General features: G+C 44.7%; 1 protein-coding gene across 1 annotated transcript in view; it reads left to right on the top strand.

The window, feature by feature from the left end:
- The first annotated feature begins 276 nt into the window (after positions 1-276).
- SLC47A1 (solute carrier family 47 member 1) overlaps positions 277-21,069 on the top strand; it is a 41,327-nt gene continuing 20,534 nt past the window's right edge. Inside the window, exons 1-6 of the mRNA XM_070735415.1 lie at positions 277-549; positions 11,516-11,617; positions 13,479-13,547; positions 17,638-17,786; positions 18,648-18,690; positions 20,242-20,286. Coding sequence (XP_070591516.1) covers positions 424-549; positions 11,516-11,617; positions 13,479-13,547; positions 17,638-17,786; positions 18,648-18,690; positions 20,242-20,286 — 534 coding nt within the window. The 5' untranslated portion in view covers positions 277-423. The remainder of the gene's footprint in view (positions 550-11,515; positions 11,618-13,478; positions 13,548-17,637; positions 17,787-18,647; positions 18,691-20,241; positions 20,287-21,069) is intronic.

The following is a 21,069-nucleotide window of genomic DNA, read 5'->3' as shown; positions in this document are numbered from 1 at the left end:
TCTGTCTATCATCCATCTCTCTCTACCTCTCTCTGCCTCATTATCGATCCGTCCATTCCAACGTGCATTCAGAGGAGGGGACCAATGCGTGTGCGTCCCAGCCGCCCGACCGGTGCCCCCCAGCCCACAAAGGGGAACCCCAGCCTTTGGGGAAGTGGGCGGGGCAAGGTCCCCCCGCGTCCCCCCACCCGCTCGTCGCGCGTCACAGCGCCTCCCAACCAATAGTGGCGGGGATTCCCGCCAGGCCACGCCCCCTTCTCGCCTAGCTTCACGTGGCCGCGGGTGCCGCCGCCTCTGCCGCTTCTCTCGCCGCTGTCGCTGCCGCCTCGGGTGGGTCGGGCAGCTCGGCCGTTGGGCTTCCGGCGGTGGGAGCTGCGGAGTTCTGCCGCGCCTCATGGCCGAAGGGAGCCCGCCGGGATCGTGATGGAGGAGCCGGCTCTAAGTCTGCCGCCTTCGGCGCTCTCGGTTCCTGCCCGCCGCCTCCGGAGCCTGCTGCCCGTCGGCGCTTGGCAGGAAGCCCGGGAGCTGATCAAGATCGGCGGGCCCGTGGTAAGCGGGGATCGAGGAAGGGGAAAAAAGACCGTCCGCCGGGCTCGAGTTCCTTTGTTCACACGACCTGGTGGACTATACACGTGTTAATTGGGGCTGGGATGGGAATAAGCTCGCCCCGTTTTTTTCTTGGTTCCTTCGCACGACCTATAAAATGTGTGTATATAATGTATATATATAATGTATATATAATATAATATATATAATGTATATATATATAATGAGTGTGTGTGTGTGTGTGTGTATACACATATGATGAGTGTATATATATATATAAAATGAGTATGTATGTATGTATGTGTATATATGTGTATATACACATATAATGTGTAATATATATACACAGTATTATATATTATATTATATTATATTATATTATATACTATATATATATATTGGTAAATCCACAGTAACTGAATTAAAACATGCCTGGGATAAACATAGATCCATCCTAAGATAAAATACAGGAAATAGTCTAAGGGCAGACTAGATGGACCATGAGGTCTTTTTCTGCTGTTAATCTTCTATGTTTCTATAGATTATAGATTATATATTGGTTATCCAGAGCATGATACCATGGTCTTTCAAGACTGAAGGATGCCAATATAATATATATATTAACATTATACGTGTTAATTTGGGCTCTGATGGGAATAAACTCGCCCCTTTTTTTCCCCTGGGTTCATTCACACGACCCGGATTAAGCCGCCGCCTCAATACGGCCACGAATGACTGAGAGTATGTATGGTTTGTAGAAATATTAATGTATTTTATATGGGTTTTTTACTCTTTTTTTTAAACTTATGTTTTATATTATTTCTATTATTGTTAGCTGCCCAGAGTCCACCTGGAACTGGGCAGCGTATAAATGCTACTAATAAATAAATGATAAATATACACGTTTCTTTCAGATGGTAGGAAAATAAAGTCGCCCCGTTTTAATTTAGTTCATTCATTCACATGATCAAGTACATGTTGATTCCAGCTGGAAGGAAATTAAATTTCCTCCTTGTTAGCTTACTTTGTTCCTTCATTCACGCGACCCATGTTTAATTTAGCTGGGACAGGAATAAACTCGTCTTATTTTACCTTAGTTGCTTCATTCACACAACCAGGTAGATGAAGCTTGGAGAGAGCACAAAAACGGGTCTTCCCTACCCCGTTGACTTTGCTTGGTCACAAAAGGCAATGACATCATGAGCTTGAACCGCCAGAAGTGCGAAAAAGTCCATTATTATTATTATTATTATTATTATTATTATTATTATTATTATTATTTATTAGATTTGTATGCCGCCCCTCTCCGAAGACTCGGGGCGGCTAACAACAATAAAGAAAACAATGTAACAAATCCAATATTAAAAAGCAATCTAAAAACCCCCAATTTAAGAGACCAATCATACAAACAAGCATACCATGAATAAATTCTATAAGCCTAGGGAGAAGGGAAAATTTCAATTCCCCCATGCCTGACGGGAGCTGGTTCCAGAGGGTCAGGGCCACCACAGAGAAGGCTCTTCTCCTGGGTCCTGCCAAATGACATTGCTTAGTCGATGGGACCCGGAGAAGGCCAACTCTGTGGAACCTAACCGGTCACTGGGATTCGTGCGGCAGAAGGCGGTCCCGGTCAGATGCCATGAAGGGCTTTATAGGTCATAACCAACACTTTGAATTGTGACCGGAAATTGATCGGCAACCAATGCAGACTGCGGAGTGTTGGTGTGCCGTTGTAACTTCAAACAGTCATAAATGAATGATTGTAAATCCAGGGTTATCTGTAGGGAGTGGGGAAAGGAGCTTCTGATTCTGGGCTATCTTGGTGTTCTTTTTTCCGCACGTAATAGTTGTTTTATAGGTCATTTCTTGGATTTTGACCTTTTTACTCACATGGCCTCACTTTGACCTAATAAGAGAAACCTTGATTGAGTGAAAAAAAAAAAGACTAAAGTCCATCCTCCCATTCATTCTCCATTCTTCTTCTTCAGCTCGGAGGCCTCTTTTGGGGAAAAATCCAGACAAATATTGACAAGTTGTAAATCATAAGATAGCATTGTTTTTCCTTTTTTTTCCTTTTTTTTTCTTCACTTGGGTATCAAAAATAAAATTACAGAAATGCTTTGATTTATGTATTTATGTATCCTTGCCTTTTGATTATTTTTTTACAAATAACTCAAGACGGCAAACTTACAGATTAACAGAGTTCTAAGGGACCTTGTAGGTCATCTTATCTATCTATCTATCTATCTATCTATCTATCTATCTATCTATCTATCTATCTATCGATCTATCGATTTGATTTGATTTGATTTGTATGCCGCCTCTCTCTGCAGACTCGGGGCGGCTAACAACAGTAAAAAGACAATATGAACAAATCTAATATTAAAAATAATGTAAAAAACCCCAATTTAAGAAACCAATCATACATACAGACATACCATGCATAAATTTTATTTTTTGCAAATAACTCAAGGCGGCAAACTTACAGATTAACAGAGTTCTAAGGGACCTTGTAGGTCATCGGGAAGAGAATATCTCAATTCCTCCATGTCTGACGACAGAGGTGGGTTTTAAGGAGATTACGAAAGGCAAGGAGGGTGGGGGCAACCCTGATATCTGGGGGGAGTTGGTTCCAGAGGGTCGGGGCTGCCACAGAGAAGGCTCTTCCCCTGGGTCCCGCCAAACGACATTGTTTAGTCGACGGGACCCGGAGAAGGCCAACTCTGTGGGACCTAACCGGTCGCTGGGATTCGTGCGGCAGAAGGCGGTCCCGGAGATATTCTGGTCCGATGCCATGAAGGGCTTTATAGGTCATAACCAACACTTTGAATTGTGACCGGAAACCGATCGGCAACCAATGCAGACTGCGGAGTGTTGGTGTGACATGGGCATATTTGGAAAAGCCCATGATTGCTCTCGCAGCTGCATTCTGCACGATCTGAAGTTTCCGAACACTTTTCAAAGGTAGCCCCATGTAGAGAGTGTTACAGTAGTTGAGCCTCGAGGTGATGAGGGCATGAGTGACTGTGAGCAGTGACTCCTAGTCCAAATAGGGTCGCAACTGGTACACCATGCGAACCTGGGCAAACGCCCCCCTCGCCACAGCTGAAAGATGTTTCTCTAATGTGAGCTGTGGATCGAGGAGGACGCCCAAGTTGCGGACCCTCTCTGAGGGGGTTAATGATTCCCCCCACAGGGTAATGGATGGACAGATGGAATTGTCCTTGGGAGGCAAAACCCACAGCCACTCCATCTTATCAGGGTTGAGTTTGAGTCTGTTGACACCCATCCAGACCCCAACAGCCTCCAGACACCGGCACATCACCTCCACTGTATGTTTAACCTCTAGTGCCCTAAATACATACTTGGTAAAACTGAACTCCCAGGGGACCCTCACTCAGTCAAAGAACTTGGAGTACTCATTTCCAATGACCTAAATGCTAGAGCCCACTGTAACAGCATTGCCAAAAAAGCATTAAGAATTGTAAACCTAATCTTGTGTAGCTTCTTCTCGAGAAACACTGATTTATTAACCAGAGCATACAAAACATTCGTCAGACCTATTCTAGAATATAGCTCACCTGTGTGGAATCCACACTGCATATCAGATATTAATACAATCGAAGGAGTCCAGAAATACTTCGCAGGAAGAGTCCTTCACTCCTCCTCACGTAACAAATTACCCTACTCCTCCAGACTTCAAATACTACATCTAGAAAATTTACAACTACGTCGTCTCCGAACTGATTTCACTGTTGTTCATAAAATCATGCATCATAATGTACTCCCTGTCAGTGACTACTTCACCTTTAACAACAACAACACAAGAGCATGTAATAGATACAAACTGAATGTAAATCGCTCCAAACTTGACTGCAGAAAATATGATTTCACCAATCGAGTGGTCACCGCCTGGAAGGACTTCCACTCCCAGAATCCCCCAGCCAGCATTCTTTAAGAGGGGAGGACTTCCACTCCCAGAATTCCCGAGCCAGAATGCTTTAAGAGGGGAGGACTTCCACTCCCAGAATCCCCCAGCCAGGATGCTTTAAGAGGGGAGGACTTCCATTCCCAGAATCCCCCAGCCAGCAATGCTTTAAGAGGGGAGGACTTCCACTCCCAGAATTCCCGAGCCAGAATGCTTTAAGAGGGGAGGACTTCCACTCCCAGAATTCCCCAGCCAGCAATGCTTTAAGAGGGGAGGACTTCCACTCCCAGAATTCCCCAGCCAGCAATGCTTTAAGAGGGGAGGACTTCCACTCCCAGAATTCCCCAGCCAGCATGATTTAAGAGGGGAGGACTTCCATTCCCAGAATTCCCCAGCCAGCATGATTTAAGAGGGGAGGACTTCCACTCCCAGAATTCCCCAGCCAGCAATGCTTTAAGAGGGGAGGACTTCCACTCCCAGAATTCCCGAGCCAGAATGCTTTAAGAGGGGAGGACTTCCACTCCCAGAATCCCCCAGCCAGGATGCTTTAAGAGGGGAGGACTTCAACTCCCAGAATCCCCCAGCCCGCTGGGTTTAAGATGGGTGGACTTCAGTTCTCAGAATGGGAGATCTGGGAGTTGAAATCCATCCATTTTAAAGTTGCCAAGACTGAAATACTATCGTTTGTCATTCTTAGACTTCTTTCTTAAGAGAATTTATGGCAAGCTTTTCCTCTGAAACGGAAGCTGGGAATGGCCAACTGTTCATCCTTGGGCATTGTGTAAACAGGTTGAAATCCGTCCCTGAACTTAATTCTTGGATTATACATGAGCAACTGGTGTTCCCGTTTCCCCCCCCCCCCCCACTGCCGGCGGCTTGAGGATTGGTTTTATTTCTCGGCATTATGGCGAAGGGGAGATCCCCCTTTTCCTAACTGTGCTGGCCTTTGTTCCTTGGCAAATGAGAAACAGCTGGTTTCCCGTCAGGAGATTTAACATCTGATAATGGCCAGCCTTGATATTTTATAGATATTGCTCAAGACGGGGGGGGGGGGGGGGGAATCTTTCTGGTTTGACTGTTTGACTTCAGAAAGTTGAAGCATCTGACTTTGGGGAAGGCTGCCCTGGATTTACCTTAGTTAGATTAGACACTTCCCAGTGGCCGATTAAAGCCCACAGAATTGGCCTTCTCCGGGTCCCGTTGACCAAACAGTATCGATTGGTGGGACCGCTGGGGAGGGCCTTCTCTGTGGTGGCGCTGGCTCTCTGGAACCAAGAATCCTTGGAGATATAGATATATCTATATCTCTATATAGATATAGAGTGCTGGTGAGACCCCATTTGGAATAATACTGTGTTCAGTTCTGGAGACCTCACCTACAAAAAGATATTGACAAAATTGAACGGGTCCAAAGACGGGCTACAAGAATGGTGGAAGGTCTTAAGCATAAAACGTATCAGGAAAGACTTCATGAACTCAATCTGTATAGTCTGGAGGACGGAAGGAAAAGGGGGGACATGATTGAAACATTTAAATATGTTAAAGGGTTAAATAAGGTCCAGGAGGGAAGTGTTTTTAATAGGAAAGTGAACACAAGAACAAGGGGACACAATCTGAAGTTAGTTGGGGGAAAGATCAAAAGCAACATGAGAAAATATTATTTTACTGAAAGAGTAGTAGATCCTTGGAACAAACTTCCAGCAGACGTGGTAGATAAATCCACAGTAACTGAATTTAAACATGCCTGGGATAAACATAGATCCATTGTAAGATAAAATACAGGAAATAGTATAAGGGCAGACTAGATGGACCAGGAGATCTTTTTCTGCCGTCAGTCTTCTATGTTTCTATGTTTCTATCCGCACTGACCCCACCCTCTCGGCCTTCTGGAAAGCCCGTAAAAGAGGTTTTACTTACAGTATGTATGCCCAGTAAAGGGCAGCCATTCGCAGCCCTACTGGAACACACTGGGGGTGCGCACGCACGCCTTTCAATTTCCTGCGCATGTGCATTATCGTGGCCAGAAGCAGTCCCACCTGGGAACCACCAGCGGGAACAAATCCTCCAGGAAGGAGAGCAGCTCATCGGGGAGACTCCGGCAGGCGGGCGAAGTAGGAGTGATGTCGTCTCCCCGATGAGCTGCTCTCCTTCCTGGAGGATTTCTTCCCGTTGGTGGCTCCCAGGCGGGACTGACCAGGGCGCCTCTGTCGCTGCTGTCGCTGCGACCAGAGGGCTGGGTCCTGCGAGGCGCGTCGTGGCCTGCCAGTCCCAGTTGGGAGCCGCCAGGAGGAAAAAATCCTCCAGGACGGGTCTGGCGGGCGGGCACGACTGGTGGCGGCCACCTCTCCGAGCTGCTTCTCACAGCTCTCGGCCAGTCCACTGCCCTGCCTGCTCCAGCTGCCTTGCTCTTTTTAAAAAAAATTATTTATTTATTTATTCGATTTTTATGCCTCCCTTCTCCTTAGACTCAGGGCGGCTTACAACATGTTAGCAATAGCACTTTTTAACAGAGCAAGGCTATTGCCCCCACAATCCGGGTCCTCATTTTACCCACCTCGGAAGGATGGAAGGCTGAGTCAACCTTGAGCCGGTGATGAGGTTTGAACCGCTGACCTTCAGATCTACAGTCAGCTTCAGTGGCCTGCAGTACAGCACTCTACCTGCTGCGCCACCCCGGCTCTTACTCTTACTCTGGCTGCGACGAGGCGGCTCTAGCAGGCGGGGCGGTGGGTACGTCTCCCGGCTGAGCAGCTGGGAGAGGTGTCCGATGTAGCGGATGGCCAGGCACCTGAGTGGGAGTGGGGCAGCTCGAGCAGGCGGGGCTCTCCACTACATTGGCCACCTCCCAAAGTTGCTCGCCAAGAGACACGTCTGCCACCTCACCTGCTCGAGCCGCCCCACCACAGTCAGTGGGAGCAGGGCGGCTTGAACAGACGGGGGTGGTGGTGGTTGCGTCTCCTGGCTAAGCCAGCGCGAGAAGCAGCGTGGAGAAGTGTCCACCGCCAGCCGTGCCCACTTGCCAGGCCCGACCTGGAGGATTTTGTTTCCTGCTGGTGGCTCCCATCTTCCTTTTTCAATCTTTTGTGGATTTGGGGAGTGATTGACCAAGAAGGATCTCCTTTCGTTTTTTCGTTTAGAGAATTTATTTATTTATTTATTTATTTATTTATTTATTTATTTATTTATTTATTTATTTATTTATTTATTTATTTATTTATTTATTTATTTATTTATTTATTTATTTATTTATTTATTTATTTATTTATTTATTTATTTTGTCCAATACATAATACACATTGAAGAGAAAGATATGTAATAATATAAGTAAAGAAAAGAATAGAAGAAAAGATATAAAAGTATAGGTGAACATATTTGAAAGGAAGAAAAGATAAATGAGATAAGGAGAGACAATTGGACAGGGGACGGAAGGCACACTGGTGCACTTATGCACACCCCTTACTGACCTCTAAGGAACCTGGAGAGGTCAATCGTGGAGAGTCTAAGGGAAAAATGTTTGGGGTTAGGGGTTGACACTACTGAGTCAGGTAATGAGTTCCACGCTTCGACAACTTGGTTGCTGAAGTCATATTTTTTACAGCCAAGTTTGGAGCGGTTAATATTAAGTTTGAATCTGTTGTGTGCTCTTGTGTATTTATTCTGGTATACAGTGGTACCTCTACTTAACAACTTAATTCGTTCCGTGACCAGGTTCTTAAGTAGAAACGTTCTTAAGTAGAAGCAATTTTTCCCATAGGAATCAATGTAAAAACAAATTATGCATGCAAACCCATTAGGAAAGAAATAAAAGCTCAGAATTTGGGTGGGAGGAGGAGGAGGAGGAAGAGGAGGAGGACAGTCACTGCTGGAGGAAGAAGGAGAGGTGAGGGGAATCAAAAAAATCCAAAACTTTAAGGCTTAAAAAAAGAATAGAGGGTCTCTGAGGAAGCGTCCAGAAAAAGAAAAAGCGCCCAGAGCAAAGGGAGCGTTTCTTTTCTCTGGGCGCTGGCAGAGGTTTATTCCCTCTGCAAGTGCCCAGAGAAAGGAAATGCTTCGTTCGCTCTGGGCTGCCAAAGCTTCTTTAAGTGCCACCGAAAGGCTCCTCTGGCAGCCCAGAAAAGCCCGAGATGGCCGATATTAAAGGGGGAATTGCAGGAAACTGGCCGGGCCTTCGTGCCGCTCTCAAATTTCCTGGGAATTTTTTCTGAGCTTGGGTTCTTAAGTAGAAAATGGTTCTTAAGAAGAGGCAAAAAAAATCTTGAACACCCAGTTCTTATCTAGAAAAGTTCTTAAGTAGAGGCGTTCTTAAGTAGAGGTACCACTGTATATATATTTTTTGGTTCAATCAGATATACCATCTCTCCCATGATTTATGAAATTCTGTTTCTTCCTTGTCTTATAGTTCTAGGGTCAGTCCAACATCTTCTTAAAAACATCCAGTGTTGGAGCACCCATAACCTCTGGTAGCAAGCAGTTCCCCTGGTTAACTGTTCTCACTGTTGGAAAATTTCTCCTTAATTCCAGGTTTGCTTCTCTCCTAGATTAGTTTCTGTCCGTTGTTTCTGGCCCTGCCTTCTGGTGCTCTGTCTGGAGAATAGGACTTTGCTTTCTTAACTTTCTGTCCTTTACTCCTTGAGCAATAAAACCATTTCCCAATTCCCCCTTTTCGCTCTTTAGCAGTGAGAAAGGTCAGCCCACCTAGATCAGATAGCTCTCATAAACGCCCTGGGTGGAGATTGCATAAACCAGCTTAGTCCAGGTAGGTGTCGCTTATCTTGGACTCTTTCCCTTAAGGACAAAACGTGCCAAGCCAAAGCTTTGCATTCCCAGGTTCCAAGAGCCAGATCAAACTCTTTGGGACCAAAACAAACAAGGGGTGTTTGTGTGGCTTAGAGGTTTGCAGGCAGTAAGGGGGAGAGAGAGAGCTCCCGGTGTGTTGAGTGCTTGCTTTGATTGGCAGGAGTTGACTCTTGGGTGGGGCATGTGAGTGTGGAGCATTGCAGAGCCAGATCAATAGGCAGAAACAAATATATTTTGCAATATCTTATCATTTGTCTATGATTGAACACAGGAACAAGGGGACACAATCTGAAATTAGTTGGGGGAAAGATCAAAAGCAACATGAGAAAATATTATTTGACTGAAAGAGTAGTAGATCCTTGGAACAAACTTCCAGCAGACGTGGTTGGTAAATCGACAATAACTGAATTTAAACATGCCTGGGATAAACATAGATCCATCCTAAGATAAAATACAAAAAATAGTATAAGGACAGACTAGATGGACCGTGAGGTCTTTTTCTGCTGTCAGTCTTCTATGTTTCTATGTTTCTACCCATTCATGTATCTATCTATTCATGCACCCCTTCATCCCTCCTTTCCTCTGTCTGTCCATTGGTCCACTTACCTGTCCATCTACTATGTCCAACCATTCATCTACCTACAATATATCTACGGGACCGCCTTCTGCCGCATGAATCCCAGCGACCAGTTAGATCCCACAGAGTTGGCCTTCTCCGGGTCCAGTTGACTAAACAATGTCGTTTGGTGGGACCCAGGGGAAGAGCCTTCTCTGTGGCGGCCCCGACCCTCTGGAATCAGCTCCCCCAGAGATCAGAATTGCCCCCACCCTTCTTGCCTTTTGTAAGTTCTTTAAAACCCACCTCTGTCATCAGGCATGGGGGAATTGAGATATTCCTTCCCCCCAGGCCTATACAGTACAAGTTATGCATGGTATATTTGTGTGTATGTTTCGTTTTTAATAAGGGTTTTTAGTTATTTTAAATATTAGATTTGTTATTTGTTGTTTTATTATTGTTGTTAGCCGCCCCAAGTCTACGGAGAGGGGCAGCACACAAACAAACAAACAAACAAATATTTCTCATTTCTCTTTTTTCTCCCCTTTTTGCTTTCATTTCTTTCTTTCTCTCTCCTCCTTCCTCTCCTTTTCTCTCTCTATCTCCCTCTTGTTTTCTTTCTCTCTCACTCACTCTTTCTCTCTCTCTCTTTCTTTCTCTCTCTCTCTCCCCCCTCTTGCTCTCTCTCTTTCTCACTCTTTCTCTCTCCGTCTTTCTCTGTCTCTTGCTTTCTGTCTCTTGCTTTCTCTCTCTCTCTTGTTCTCTCTTTCTCCTCCTTTCTTCTCTCTCTCTCTTCCTCTCCTTTTATCTCTCTCTTTTGCTTTCTTTCTTTCTCTCTCTCTTTCTCTCTCTCTCTCTTGCTTTCTTTCTCTCTCTTTCTCTCCCCCTCCTTTTTCTCTCTCTCTCTTTCTCGTACACCATGCCGGCAACAGAGAGAAAAAGAGAGAGAGAGAGAGCGGAGGGTGGCTTGCCGGTCCATGGCCCCCTGGATGAGCGGCCCCGCATGGCCCCAGCGCTGGACTCCGCTGTCACCTCCGTCCCCATCCAGCTCTAATAAGAGGCAGCAGCCATGTTCACCTCTTCGCCCTCCCTGGTGTCTACGGTGCCCAGCGCCCGGCCCCATGCCGCCTTCACCTCCCGGTAGTGCGCCCAACCTCTACCTGCAGGAATGGGTGGTGGGACGCCACGAAGGGCCGCGCTTGAAGGCCGCCACGGTGCTGTTGTTGTCGTTGTCACGGCGCAAAGCCACACAGTCCCGGATCGCTTGCTACTCTGGCCAGCAAAACCGGCTGTCCGCGAAAGCAGCGCGCTTTTCAAAGGCGGCACTTTCCCAGACAGCTGGCTTTGCTGGCCGGAGAAGTGAGGATCCGGGACTGCGTGGCTTTGCGCCGTGACAACGACAACAACAGCACCGTGGCGGCCTTCAAGCGCGGCCCTTCGTGGCGTCCCACCACCCATTCTGCGCGGTGGGTTGCTAATGGCTGCGCGGGTGCGTGCCCGTGCAGCTTAGAGGTAACAGTGGTCATAACCAACAGTTTGAATTGTGTCTGGAAACCAACTGGCAGCCAGTGCAGATCGCGGAGTGCTGGAGAGACATGGGCATAACTTGGAAGGCCCAGGACTGCTCGTGCGGCTGCATTTTGCACAATTTGTAGTATAATCCTCTAACTTTGCCATTTCTTCCCCAGTTCACGGCCCAACTGTTGGGCTTCTTAATCAACGTGGTGAGCTCCATCTTCTGTGGCCACCTGGGCAAGGTGGAATTGGACGCCGTCACCCTTGCAGTTTCGGTAGGTATATCCCATCCTTGGCAGAGGTGGGAAAGAAAATTTTCTAACACCATCGCCCAAAAGAATTGGAGAAGGTGACGACTGACTGCAGAGACCAGTTGGGAACTAGATAGCAATAGCATTTAAGACTCATATACCGCTTCACAGTGCTTTTCCAGCCCTCTCTAAGCGGTTTACAGAATCAGCCTCTTGCCCCCAACAATCTGGGTCCTCATTTGACCCACCTCGGAAGGAGGGAAGGCTGAGTCAACCTAAAGGGCATGGATGCCACAAGACGTTGGAGAAGCATTGATATGTTGGAGCACTGTTTGTCAAACTTGGCACCTTTAAGATAGATGGACTTCAACTCCCAGAATTCCTGAGCCAGCCTGATTTAAGATGGGTGGTCTTCCATTCCCACAATTCCCCAGCCAGCAGGTTTTAAGATGGGTGGACGTTAACTTCAAGAATCCGCTCCCAGAATTCTTCAGCCGGCATGCTTTAAGAGGGGTGGACTTCAACTCCCAGAATTCCCCAGCCAGCATGATTTAAGAGGGAAGGACTTCAACTCCCAGAATTCCCCAGCCAGCATGATTTAAGAGGGAAGGACTTCAACTCCCAGAATTCCCCAGCCAGCATGATTTAAGAGGGAAGGACTTCAACTCCCAGAATTCCCCAGCCAGCATGATTTAAGAGGGAAGGACTTCAACTCCCAGAATTCCCCAGCCAGCATGATTTAAGAGGGAAGGACTTCAACTCCCAGAATTCCCCAGCCAGCAATGCTTTAAGAGGTGTGGACTTCCACTCCCACCATGCTTCGACAGATGAACCCTCAGTGCATTGATGGCTGAGGAATTCTGGGAGTTCAAGTCCACCCATCTTCAAATTGCCATGGTTGAGAAACACGGGGTTGGAGACTGAAAGAATAGAACAGAACATATAGAATTACAATATAGAATAAAATAGAAAAGAAAAGAATTATTTATTGGCCATGTGTGATTGAACATACAGTGGTACCTCGTGATACGAACCCCTCGTGATACAAACATCTCAAGATACGAACCCGGGGTTCGGAAAATTTTTGCCTCTTCTTACAAACTTTTTTCGGCTTGCGAACCCACCGCAGATCGCAAAATGGCACTCTGCTAGGCGCCGCCGCCTGGCTGTCACCTTTTAAAACAGCCGGGGGGCTTCTCGGCGTTTTCCCGAACCCGAACCCGGGTTCGGGAGGCCCCCGAGAAGCGCCGCCACCTGGCTGTCACCTTATCCCGAACGCCAAACCCGACACTGTATGTCCAATCACGTTTCGGCCTCCAGGAAGGACGTCTTCATGACGTCAAAGCTCCGCCCATGGAATTCCCTATTGGGATTCCCCACAGCTTTTCCGGCCTCTAGATCGGCCGAAAACGCTGCCGCTGATTGCAAAACGGGAGAACGCCGAGAAGCCCCCCAGCTGTTTCAGAAGATGACAGCCGGGCGGCGGCGCTTCTCAGCGGCTCGGGTTTGGGAGAATGCTGAGAAGCCCCCCGGCTGTTTTAAAAGGTGACAGCCGGGCGGCGACGCCCAGCGGAGCGCCATTTTGCGATTTACCCCCCCCCTTTGCACGCATTAATCGCTTTTACATTGTTTCCTATGGGAAACAATGTTTCGTCTTACGAACTTTTTGCCTTACGAACCTCCTTCCGGAACCAATTAAGTTCGTAAGACGAGGTATTACTGTACAAGGAATTTGTTCTTTGGTGCAGATACTCTCAGTGTACACAAAATAAAAGATGCATTTGTCAAGAATTATGAGGTAAAAAAACATTGGGTCAAATGAGCAATCAGGAAACAATCAATATTCGCTGACCTTTCATCTTTTCCCCCTTTCCCTTCTTTAAAGATCGTCAACGTGGTTGGCATTTCGGTGGGCACCGGCTTGGCATCGGTATGCGACACTCTCATGTCCCAGGTACAACTGCGGCAATTCGCTTAATGACCGTGGCGATTAAAAGTCTCATGTGATCACCACACACTTCTGATTCTGTGTCTCTCGCTATCAACAAAGAGAATGTGTATAAATCTAAGCATGGGATCCTCCTTGAATCCCTAAGCTCTTTGCTCAGAGATCCTTTGAGGGGGGGCCAACACAGGCAGTCCTCGACCTATACGGTGACAGTTCATTTAGTGACTGCTCCAAGTTACCAGGGCACTGAAAATAGTGGCTTGGGACCGTTTTTCACACTAATGACGGTTTCGGCATCCCCACGACCACGTGGTCAGAATCCAGACGCTTCAGACCGCTACGTATGGCGGTCACAGCGTCCCAATGTCACATGATCCCCTTTTGCGTCCTTCTGACGAGCAAAGCCACATAATAACCGCGTGACTTACTTAACAAATAGCAATTGATTCACTTAACAACTGTGGCAGGGAAATTCGTAAACTGGGGCCAAACCCACTTCACAAATGTTTCATGTGACAAGATAAATTTTGAGTCTCCATCGTGGTCTGATTTCCCAGTTGCCCTGAGGGAAGTGATGGATAATGTATTTTATTTTATTTTATGTCATTTTATTTTTGAATTTTTATTTTATTTTTATTTTATTTTATTATTTTTATTTTGTTTTGTTTTATTTATTTTATATTTTCTTTTCTTTTCTTTATTTTTGAATTTTTATTTTATTTTTTATTTTATTTTAATTTTTAAATTTTATTCTATTTTACATTTTTGATTTGTTTTTATTTTATTTATATTATAGTTTCTTCTTTTCTTCATTGTATTTTTTATTTTTATTTTGTTTTGTTTTATTTGTTTTATTTATTTTATATTTTTCTTTTACTTATTTTTGAATTTTTATTTTATTTTATTTTTTATTTTATTTTCCTTTTCTTATTTTATTTTATCTTACATTTTTATTTGTATTTAATTTGTTTATTTTATATTTTCTTTTCTTTATTGTATTTTAGTTTATATTTTTGAATTTTTATTTTGTTTTGTTTTATTTATTTTATATTTTCTTTTCTTTATTTTTAAATTTTTATTTTATTTTACATTTTTATTTTATTTTATTTTTTATATTTTATTTTATTTTATCATTTTTGTTTTGTTTTGTTTGTTTGACTTCTATGCCACTCATTCCCAATGGGACTCAGGGTGGGCAATTTTATTTTATTTTATTTATTTTATATTTTCTTTTCTTTTCTTTCTTTTTGAATTTTTATTTCATTTTTTATTTTATTTTACATTTTTATTTGTTTTTAATTTATTTATTTTATATTTTCTGTTCTTTATTTTTAATTTTTTAAAAAAATTTTTTTTAAATATTTTATTTTATTTTATAATTTTTGTTTTGTTTTGTTTGTTTGACTTCTATGCCACCCACTCCCAATGGGACTCGGGGGGGTAATTTTATTTTATTTTATTTATTTTATATTTTCTCTTCTTTTCTTTATTTTTGAATTTTTATTTTACTTTTTATTTTATTTTAAATTATTTTATTTTATTTTATTTTACATTTTTATTTGTTTTTAATTTATTTATTTTATATTTTCTTTTCTTTATTGTATTTTATTTTATATCTTTGAATTTTTATTTTATTTTGTTTTGTTTTAGGTTAGGTTAGGTTAGGTTAGGTTTATTGGATTTATATGCCGCCCCTCTCCGCAAACTCGGGGCGGCTCACAACAATAATAAAAAACAGTACAGTACATAATACCAAATCCAATGCCCACCCATCTAGTTACAATTTAAATTAATAATCTCATAAAAACAGTATACTGTATATAAAAAACAGGCACACAGTCAATCAATCAACAAAACAACATGGGCAAGGGGGAGGTGTTTTAGTTCCCCCATGCCTGACGGCAAAGGTGGGTCTTAAGGAGTTTACGAAAGGCAGGGAGGGTGGGGGCAATCCTAATCTCAGGGGGGAGCTGGTTCCAGAGGGTCGGGGCCCCCACAGAGAAGGCTCTTCCCCTGGGTCCCGCCAGACGACATTGTTTAGTCGACGGGACCCGGAGAAGGCCAACTCTGTGGGACCTAACCGGTCGCTGGGATTCGTGCGGCAGGAGGCGGTCCCGAAGATATTCTGGTCCGGTGCCATGAAGGGCTTTATAGGTCATAACCAACACTTTGAATTGTGACCGGAAACTGATCGGCAGCCAATGCAGACTGCGGAGTGTTGGAGTGATATGGGCATACTTGGAGAAGCCCATAATTGCTCTCACAGCTGCATTCTGCACGATCTGAAGTTTCCGAACACTTTTCAAAGGTAGCCCCATGTAGAGAGCGTTACAGTTGTCGAGCCTCGAGGTGATGAGGGCATGAGTGACTGTGAGCAATGACTCCCGGTCCAAATAGGGCCGCAACTGGCGCACCAGGCGAACCTGGGCAAACGCCCCCCTCGCCACAGCTGAAAGGTGTTTTTCTAATGTGAGCTGTGGATCGAGGAGGACGCCCAAGTTGCGGACCCTCTCTGAGGGGGTCAATAATTCCCCCCCCAGGGTAATGGACGGACAGATAGAATTGTCCTTGGGAGGCAAAATCCACAGCCACTCCGTCTTGTCTGGGTTGAGTTTGAGTTTGTTGACACCCATCCAGGACCCAACAGCCTCCAGGCACTGGCACATCACTTCCACTGCTTCGTTGACTGGACATGGGGTGGAGATGTACAACTGGGTATCATCGGCATATTGATGATACCTCACCCCATGTCCTTGGATGATCTCACCCAGCGGTTTCATGTAGATATTAAATAGCAGGGGGGAGAGGACCGACCCCTGAGGCACCCCACAAGGGAGAAACCTCGGGGTCGACCTCTGACCCCGCACTAAAACCGACTGCGACCGACCGGAGAGGTAGGAGGAGAACCACTGAAGAACAGTGCCTCCCACTCCCAACCCCTCCGGCCGGCGCAGAAGGATACCATGGTCGATGGTATCGAAAGCCGCTGAGAGGTCAAGGAGCACCAGGACAGAGGACAAGCCCCTGTCCCGGGCCCGCCAGAGATCATCCATCAACGCGACCAAAGCAGTTTCTGTGCTGTAGCCGGGCCTGAATCCAGACTGCTGAGGACCTAGATAATCGGCTTCATCCAAGGACCGCTGGAGTTGAAGTGCCACCACCTTCTCGACAACCTTCCCTATGAAGGGAAGGTTGGAGACTGGACGGTAGTTATTAAGCACAGCTGGGTCCAGGGAAGGCTTCTTGAGGAGGGGGCGCACAACCGCCTCCTTATAAAGGGGCGGAAAGGACCCCCTCCCCAAGGAGGCGTTGACAATCTCCTGGACCCAGCCCCATGTCACCCCTCGACTGGCCGAAACCAGCCAAGAGGGACACGGATCCAGTAAACAGGTGGCGGAACTCACAGCTCCAATGGCCTTGTCCACTTCATCAGGTGTCACCAAGTCAAACTCCTCCCAGACAGATGGACAAAGACGTTTAGCCCCAGTCACCTCGACTGACTCATTGTCAGTCGACTCTGTTTCACAATTGGAGTCAAGGTCCGCTCGGATCCGGGCGATTTTATCAGCGAAAAACGTGTTAAAATCCTCGGCACTACTCTGCAAGGGCTCCCCAACTCCCCTCTGATTAAGAAGGGAGCGGGTTACCCTAAACAGAGCGGCCGGGCGGGATTCCGCTGATGCAATCAAGGCGGCATGATACGCGCATCTTGCCGCCTTGAGCGCCACTTTATAAGTCTTAATAAAAGCTCTTACAAGTGTTCGATCGGATTCGGACTTACTCTTCCTCCATCGCTTCTCCAGACGTCTCTTCTGGCGTTTCAACTCCCGGAGCTCCTCGTTGAACCATATTTTCTTTTCTTTATTTTTCAATTTTTTCTTTTTTTAAAAAAAATATTTTATTTTACTTTATAATTTTTGTTTTGTTTTGCTTTGTTTGTTTGATTTTTATGCCGCCCACTGCCAATGGGACACAGGGCGGCTAATTTTATTATTATTTTATTTATTTCATATTTTTTCTTTTCTTTTCCTTATTTTTTATTTTATTTTATTATTTTATTTTTTGTTTATTTTAATCTCTCTCTCTCTTTAACCAGACTTATGGGAGCAAGAACGTGAAGAGAGTCGGCACCATCCTGCAACGGGGTATCCTCATCCTTTTCCTCTTCTGCTTCCCCTGCTGGGCCCTTTTCCTTAACACCGAGAGGATCCTGCTACTTTTCCGACAGGATCCCGAAGTCTCCAGGTTATTATTTATTAGATTTTTATGCCGCCCTTCTCCAAAGACTCAGAGCGGCTCACGTTCGAACAGGCGATTGTGCGCGAGCACACGCCCGGCCTTATATTTATGACAGTTACACTGTCCTGGTGCGTGTGTCTCGCTTAACCGGTCACATGACCGTCAAGCCACTCCCACCTGGTCACATGGCTGTCAAACCACACCCAGAAAATAAGCCACGCCCACAGTGTGGCAGTAACATTTTTTGCAGCCCTACACTGACCCACACGCACATAAAGGACACACCCGTCGCAGATCAAATTAAGCAACTGACCCAAATAAACCGACTCTTCTTAATTTCCTTCGTTTGGGTGGAGGGCCGAAAAGAAAAACGGACAAAAAGAGTTGTTTTAACGTCATCTCGGCAGGATTCTGTTTGCTGTTTTAAAAATTAGGAAAGAGTGGGTTGTGGTCCAAAAACACACCTTGCTCTTATGAAACAATTAACACGGACGTCTTTTTTCTCCCGTCTTATTTTCCGCCTCTTCTCTCGTTCCTGTTTTTTTGGGGGGGGGATTTTGTTTCAAATTTTGAGGGGAAAAGTTTTTGCTCTCATATTATTTTCGGTCAAAAGTTCATCTTCAGATCGGAGAAACCTACGTTTTTAATGGGAAGGAAGGTGTTAACAGCAGATCCTTAACTTCCTTTTCCATAAATAGTCATTGATTAATTTTAAGTATTGGGGATTTAGAATTGTATCTTGCTGTAGATTTTATTGTTTATTTATGTATTGTAGATTTCTAATGTGTTTTGCATAAATTTGCTCTAAGCCACCCTGACCCTCAGGAGAAGAGTGGAATGAAATCAAATTCTATTTCTTTTTTTCAGATTAACTCATATTTACGTGATGATCTTCATCCCAGCCCTGCCGGTAAGCATTACGTTTCATTAACCCGAGTTCTGAGTTCAGGGTGCAGTGTGAACCCCAAATAAAGGGTGATTTGGAAAAAACATTTTTTTAACAGGGAGTTCTCAACTTACAATGATCCATTTAGCGACCGTTCAGAGTTACAATAGCACTGGAAAAAGTGGCTTACGAAACTTCAGTGTTCGGAAACTTCAGATCGTGCAGAATGCAGCTGCGAGAGCAATCATGGGCTTCCCCAGATATGCCCATGTTACACCAACACTCCGCAGTCTGCATTGGTTGCCGATCAGTTTCCGGTCACAATTCAAAGTGTTGGTTATGACCTATAAAGCCCTTCATGGCACCGGGACAGATTATCTCTGAGACCGCCTTCTGCCGCACAAATCCCAGTGACCGGTTAGGTCCCACAGAGTTGGCCTTCTCTGGGTCCCGTCAACGAAACAATGTTTTCTGGCGGGCCCCAGGGGAAGAGCCTTCTCTATGGTGGCCCCAGCCCTCTGGAATCAACTCCCCCCAGAGATCAGAATTGCCCCCACCCTCCTTGCCTTTCGTAAACTCCTTAAAACCCACCTCTGCTGTCAGGAATGGGGGAATTGAGACATCTCCCTCAGGCCTATATAGTTTAAGCATGGTAGGTTTGTATGTATGTCTTGCTTTTTAAATAAGGGTTTTTTAGATATTTTTAAATATTAGATTTGTTGTACATTGTTTTTATTATTGCTGTGAGCCGCCCCGAGTCTACGGAGAGGGGCGGCATACAAATCTAATAAATAATAATAATAATAATAATAATAATAATAATAATAATAATAGTAATAGTAATAATAGTAATAATAATAATAAGTCTATGGAGAGGGGCAGCATACAATTCCAATAAATTATTATTAATAATAATAATAATAATAATAATAATTTCCCAAGGTCACATGGAATCAAAATTCAAGGGGTTCAGCTTTAGGTCGGCCACAGCGTCCTGGGGTGGGTGGGGTGTCACGTGATTCCCTATTTGTGACCTTCTGGCGAGCGAAGACCAAGGGGAAGCAGAGATTCACTTAACAACCGTGACTCTCACTTAACAACTGCAGGGATTCACTTAACCACGGTGGTAAGAAAGGTTGTAAAATGGGGAGAAACTCACTTTAACACGTTTCTCACTTAGCAACATCAGTTTTGAGCTCGATGGTGGTTATAAGTCGAGGACTACCTGTCGTATTTCCTGCAGTCGAGTTTGGAGCGGTTTGCTTTATGTTTATATCTGTTATGTGCTCGTGTGTTGTTGTGGTTGAAGCTGAAGTAGCCGTTGACAGGAAGGATGTTGCAGCAGATGATTTTATCGACTATGCTTAGGTTGTATTTAAGGTGACGTAGTTCTAAGGTTTCTAAACCTGGGATTGTAAGTCTAGTTGCATAGGATATTCTGCTGCAAATGGAGGAGTGGAGGGCTCTTCTGGTAAAGTTTTTTCTAGAGTGTTTATGTTTATAATTTAATCAAATTAAATCAAAATAAAATAATGTTTATGTTTATCATTTATTCTGTTTGGGGTGTGTTTTCAGGCGGCGTTTATCTACCAGCTGGAAACACGCTATTTGCAAAGTCAGGTACGTCTGTTGTGGAAAGGCGAATTTTTCTAGGAGAGGCAACCGTACCTCAAAAGCAGCCCATTAGGATCACACTTAAATAGTAGACTTTAGGAGAAACCCTTCCACCTCTCACAATACTAGACAACACAGTATCAACAGTAGAGACCTTCAAATTTCTAGGTTCTATCATATCTCAAGACCTAAAATGGTCACCTGACATCAAAAACATCATCAAAAAGCACAACAAAGAATGTTCTTTCTGCGCCAACTCAGGAAGCTCAAACTGCCCAAGGAGCTGCTGATCCAGTTCTACAAAGGAATCATTAAGTCTGTCATCTGCACCTCTATAACTGTCTGGTTTGGTTCTGCAACCCAACAAGACCGACACAGACTTTAGGGGAGAATCAGAACTGCAGAAAAAACAATGGCTGCCAACCTGCCTTCCATTGAGGACCTGTAGACTGCACGAGTCAAAAAGAGGGCCGTGAAAATAGTTACTGACCCCTCACATCCTGGACATAAACTGTTTCAACTCCTACCCTCAAAACGTCGCTACAAAGCACTGCACACCAAGACAAATAGATACAAGAGCAGTTTTTTCCCCAAACGCCATCACTCTGCTAAACAAATAATTCCCTCAACACTGTCAGACTTTTTACTAAGTCTGCACTTCTATTCTACTAGTTTTTCTCATCATTACTATCATCCTTTTCCTCTCGCTTAGGACTGTATGACTGTTGCTTATATCCTAAGATTTTTATTAATATTGATTGTTTCTTCATTGCTTATTTGACTCCTGTG

This window comes from Erythrolamprus reginae, chromosome 1, assembly GCF_031021105.1.
Source record: "Erythrolamprus reginae isolate rEryReg1 chromosome 1, rEryReg1.hap1, whole genome shotgun sequence".
Classification (NCBI taxonomy): domain Eukaryota; kingdom Metazoa; phylum Chordata; class Lepidosauria; order Squamata; family Dipsadidae; genus Erythrolamprus; species Erythrolamprus reginae.
Note: the sequence above shows the minus strand (reverse complement) of the source record. Positions and strands in the feature narration are given on the sequence as shown.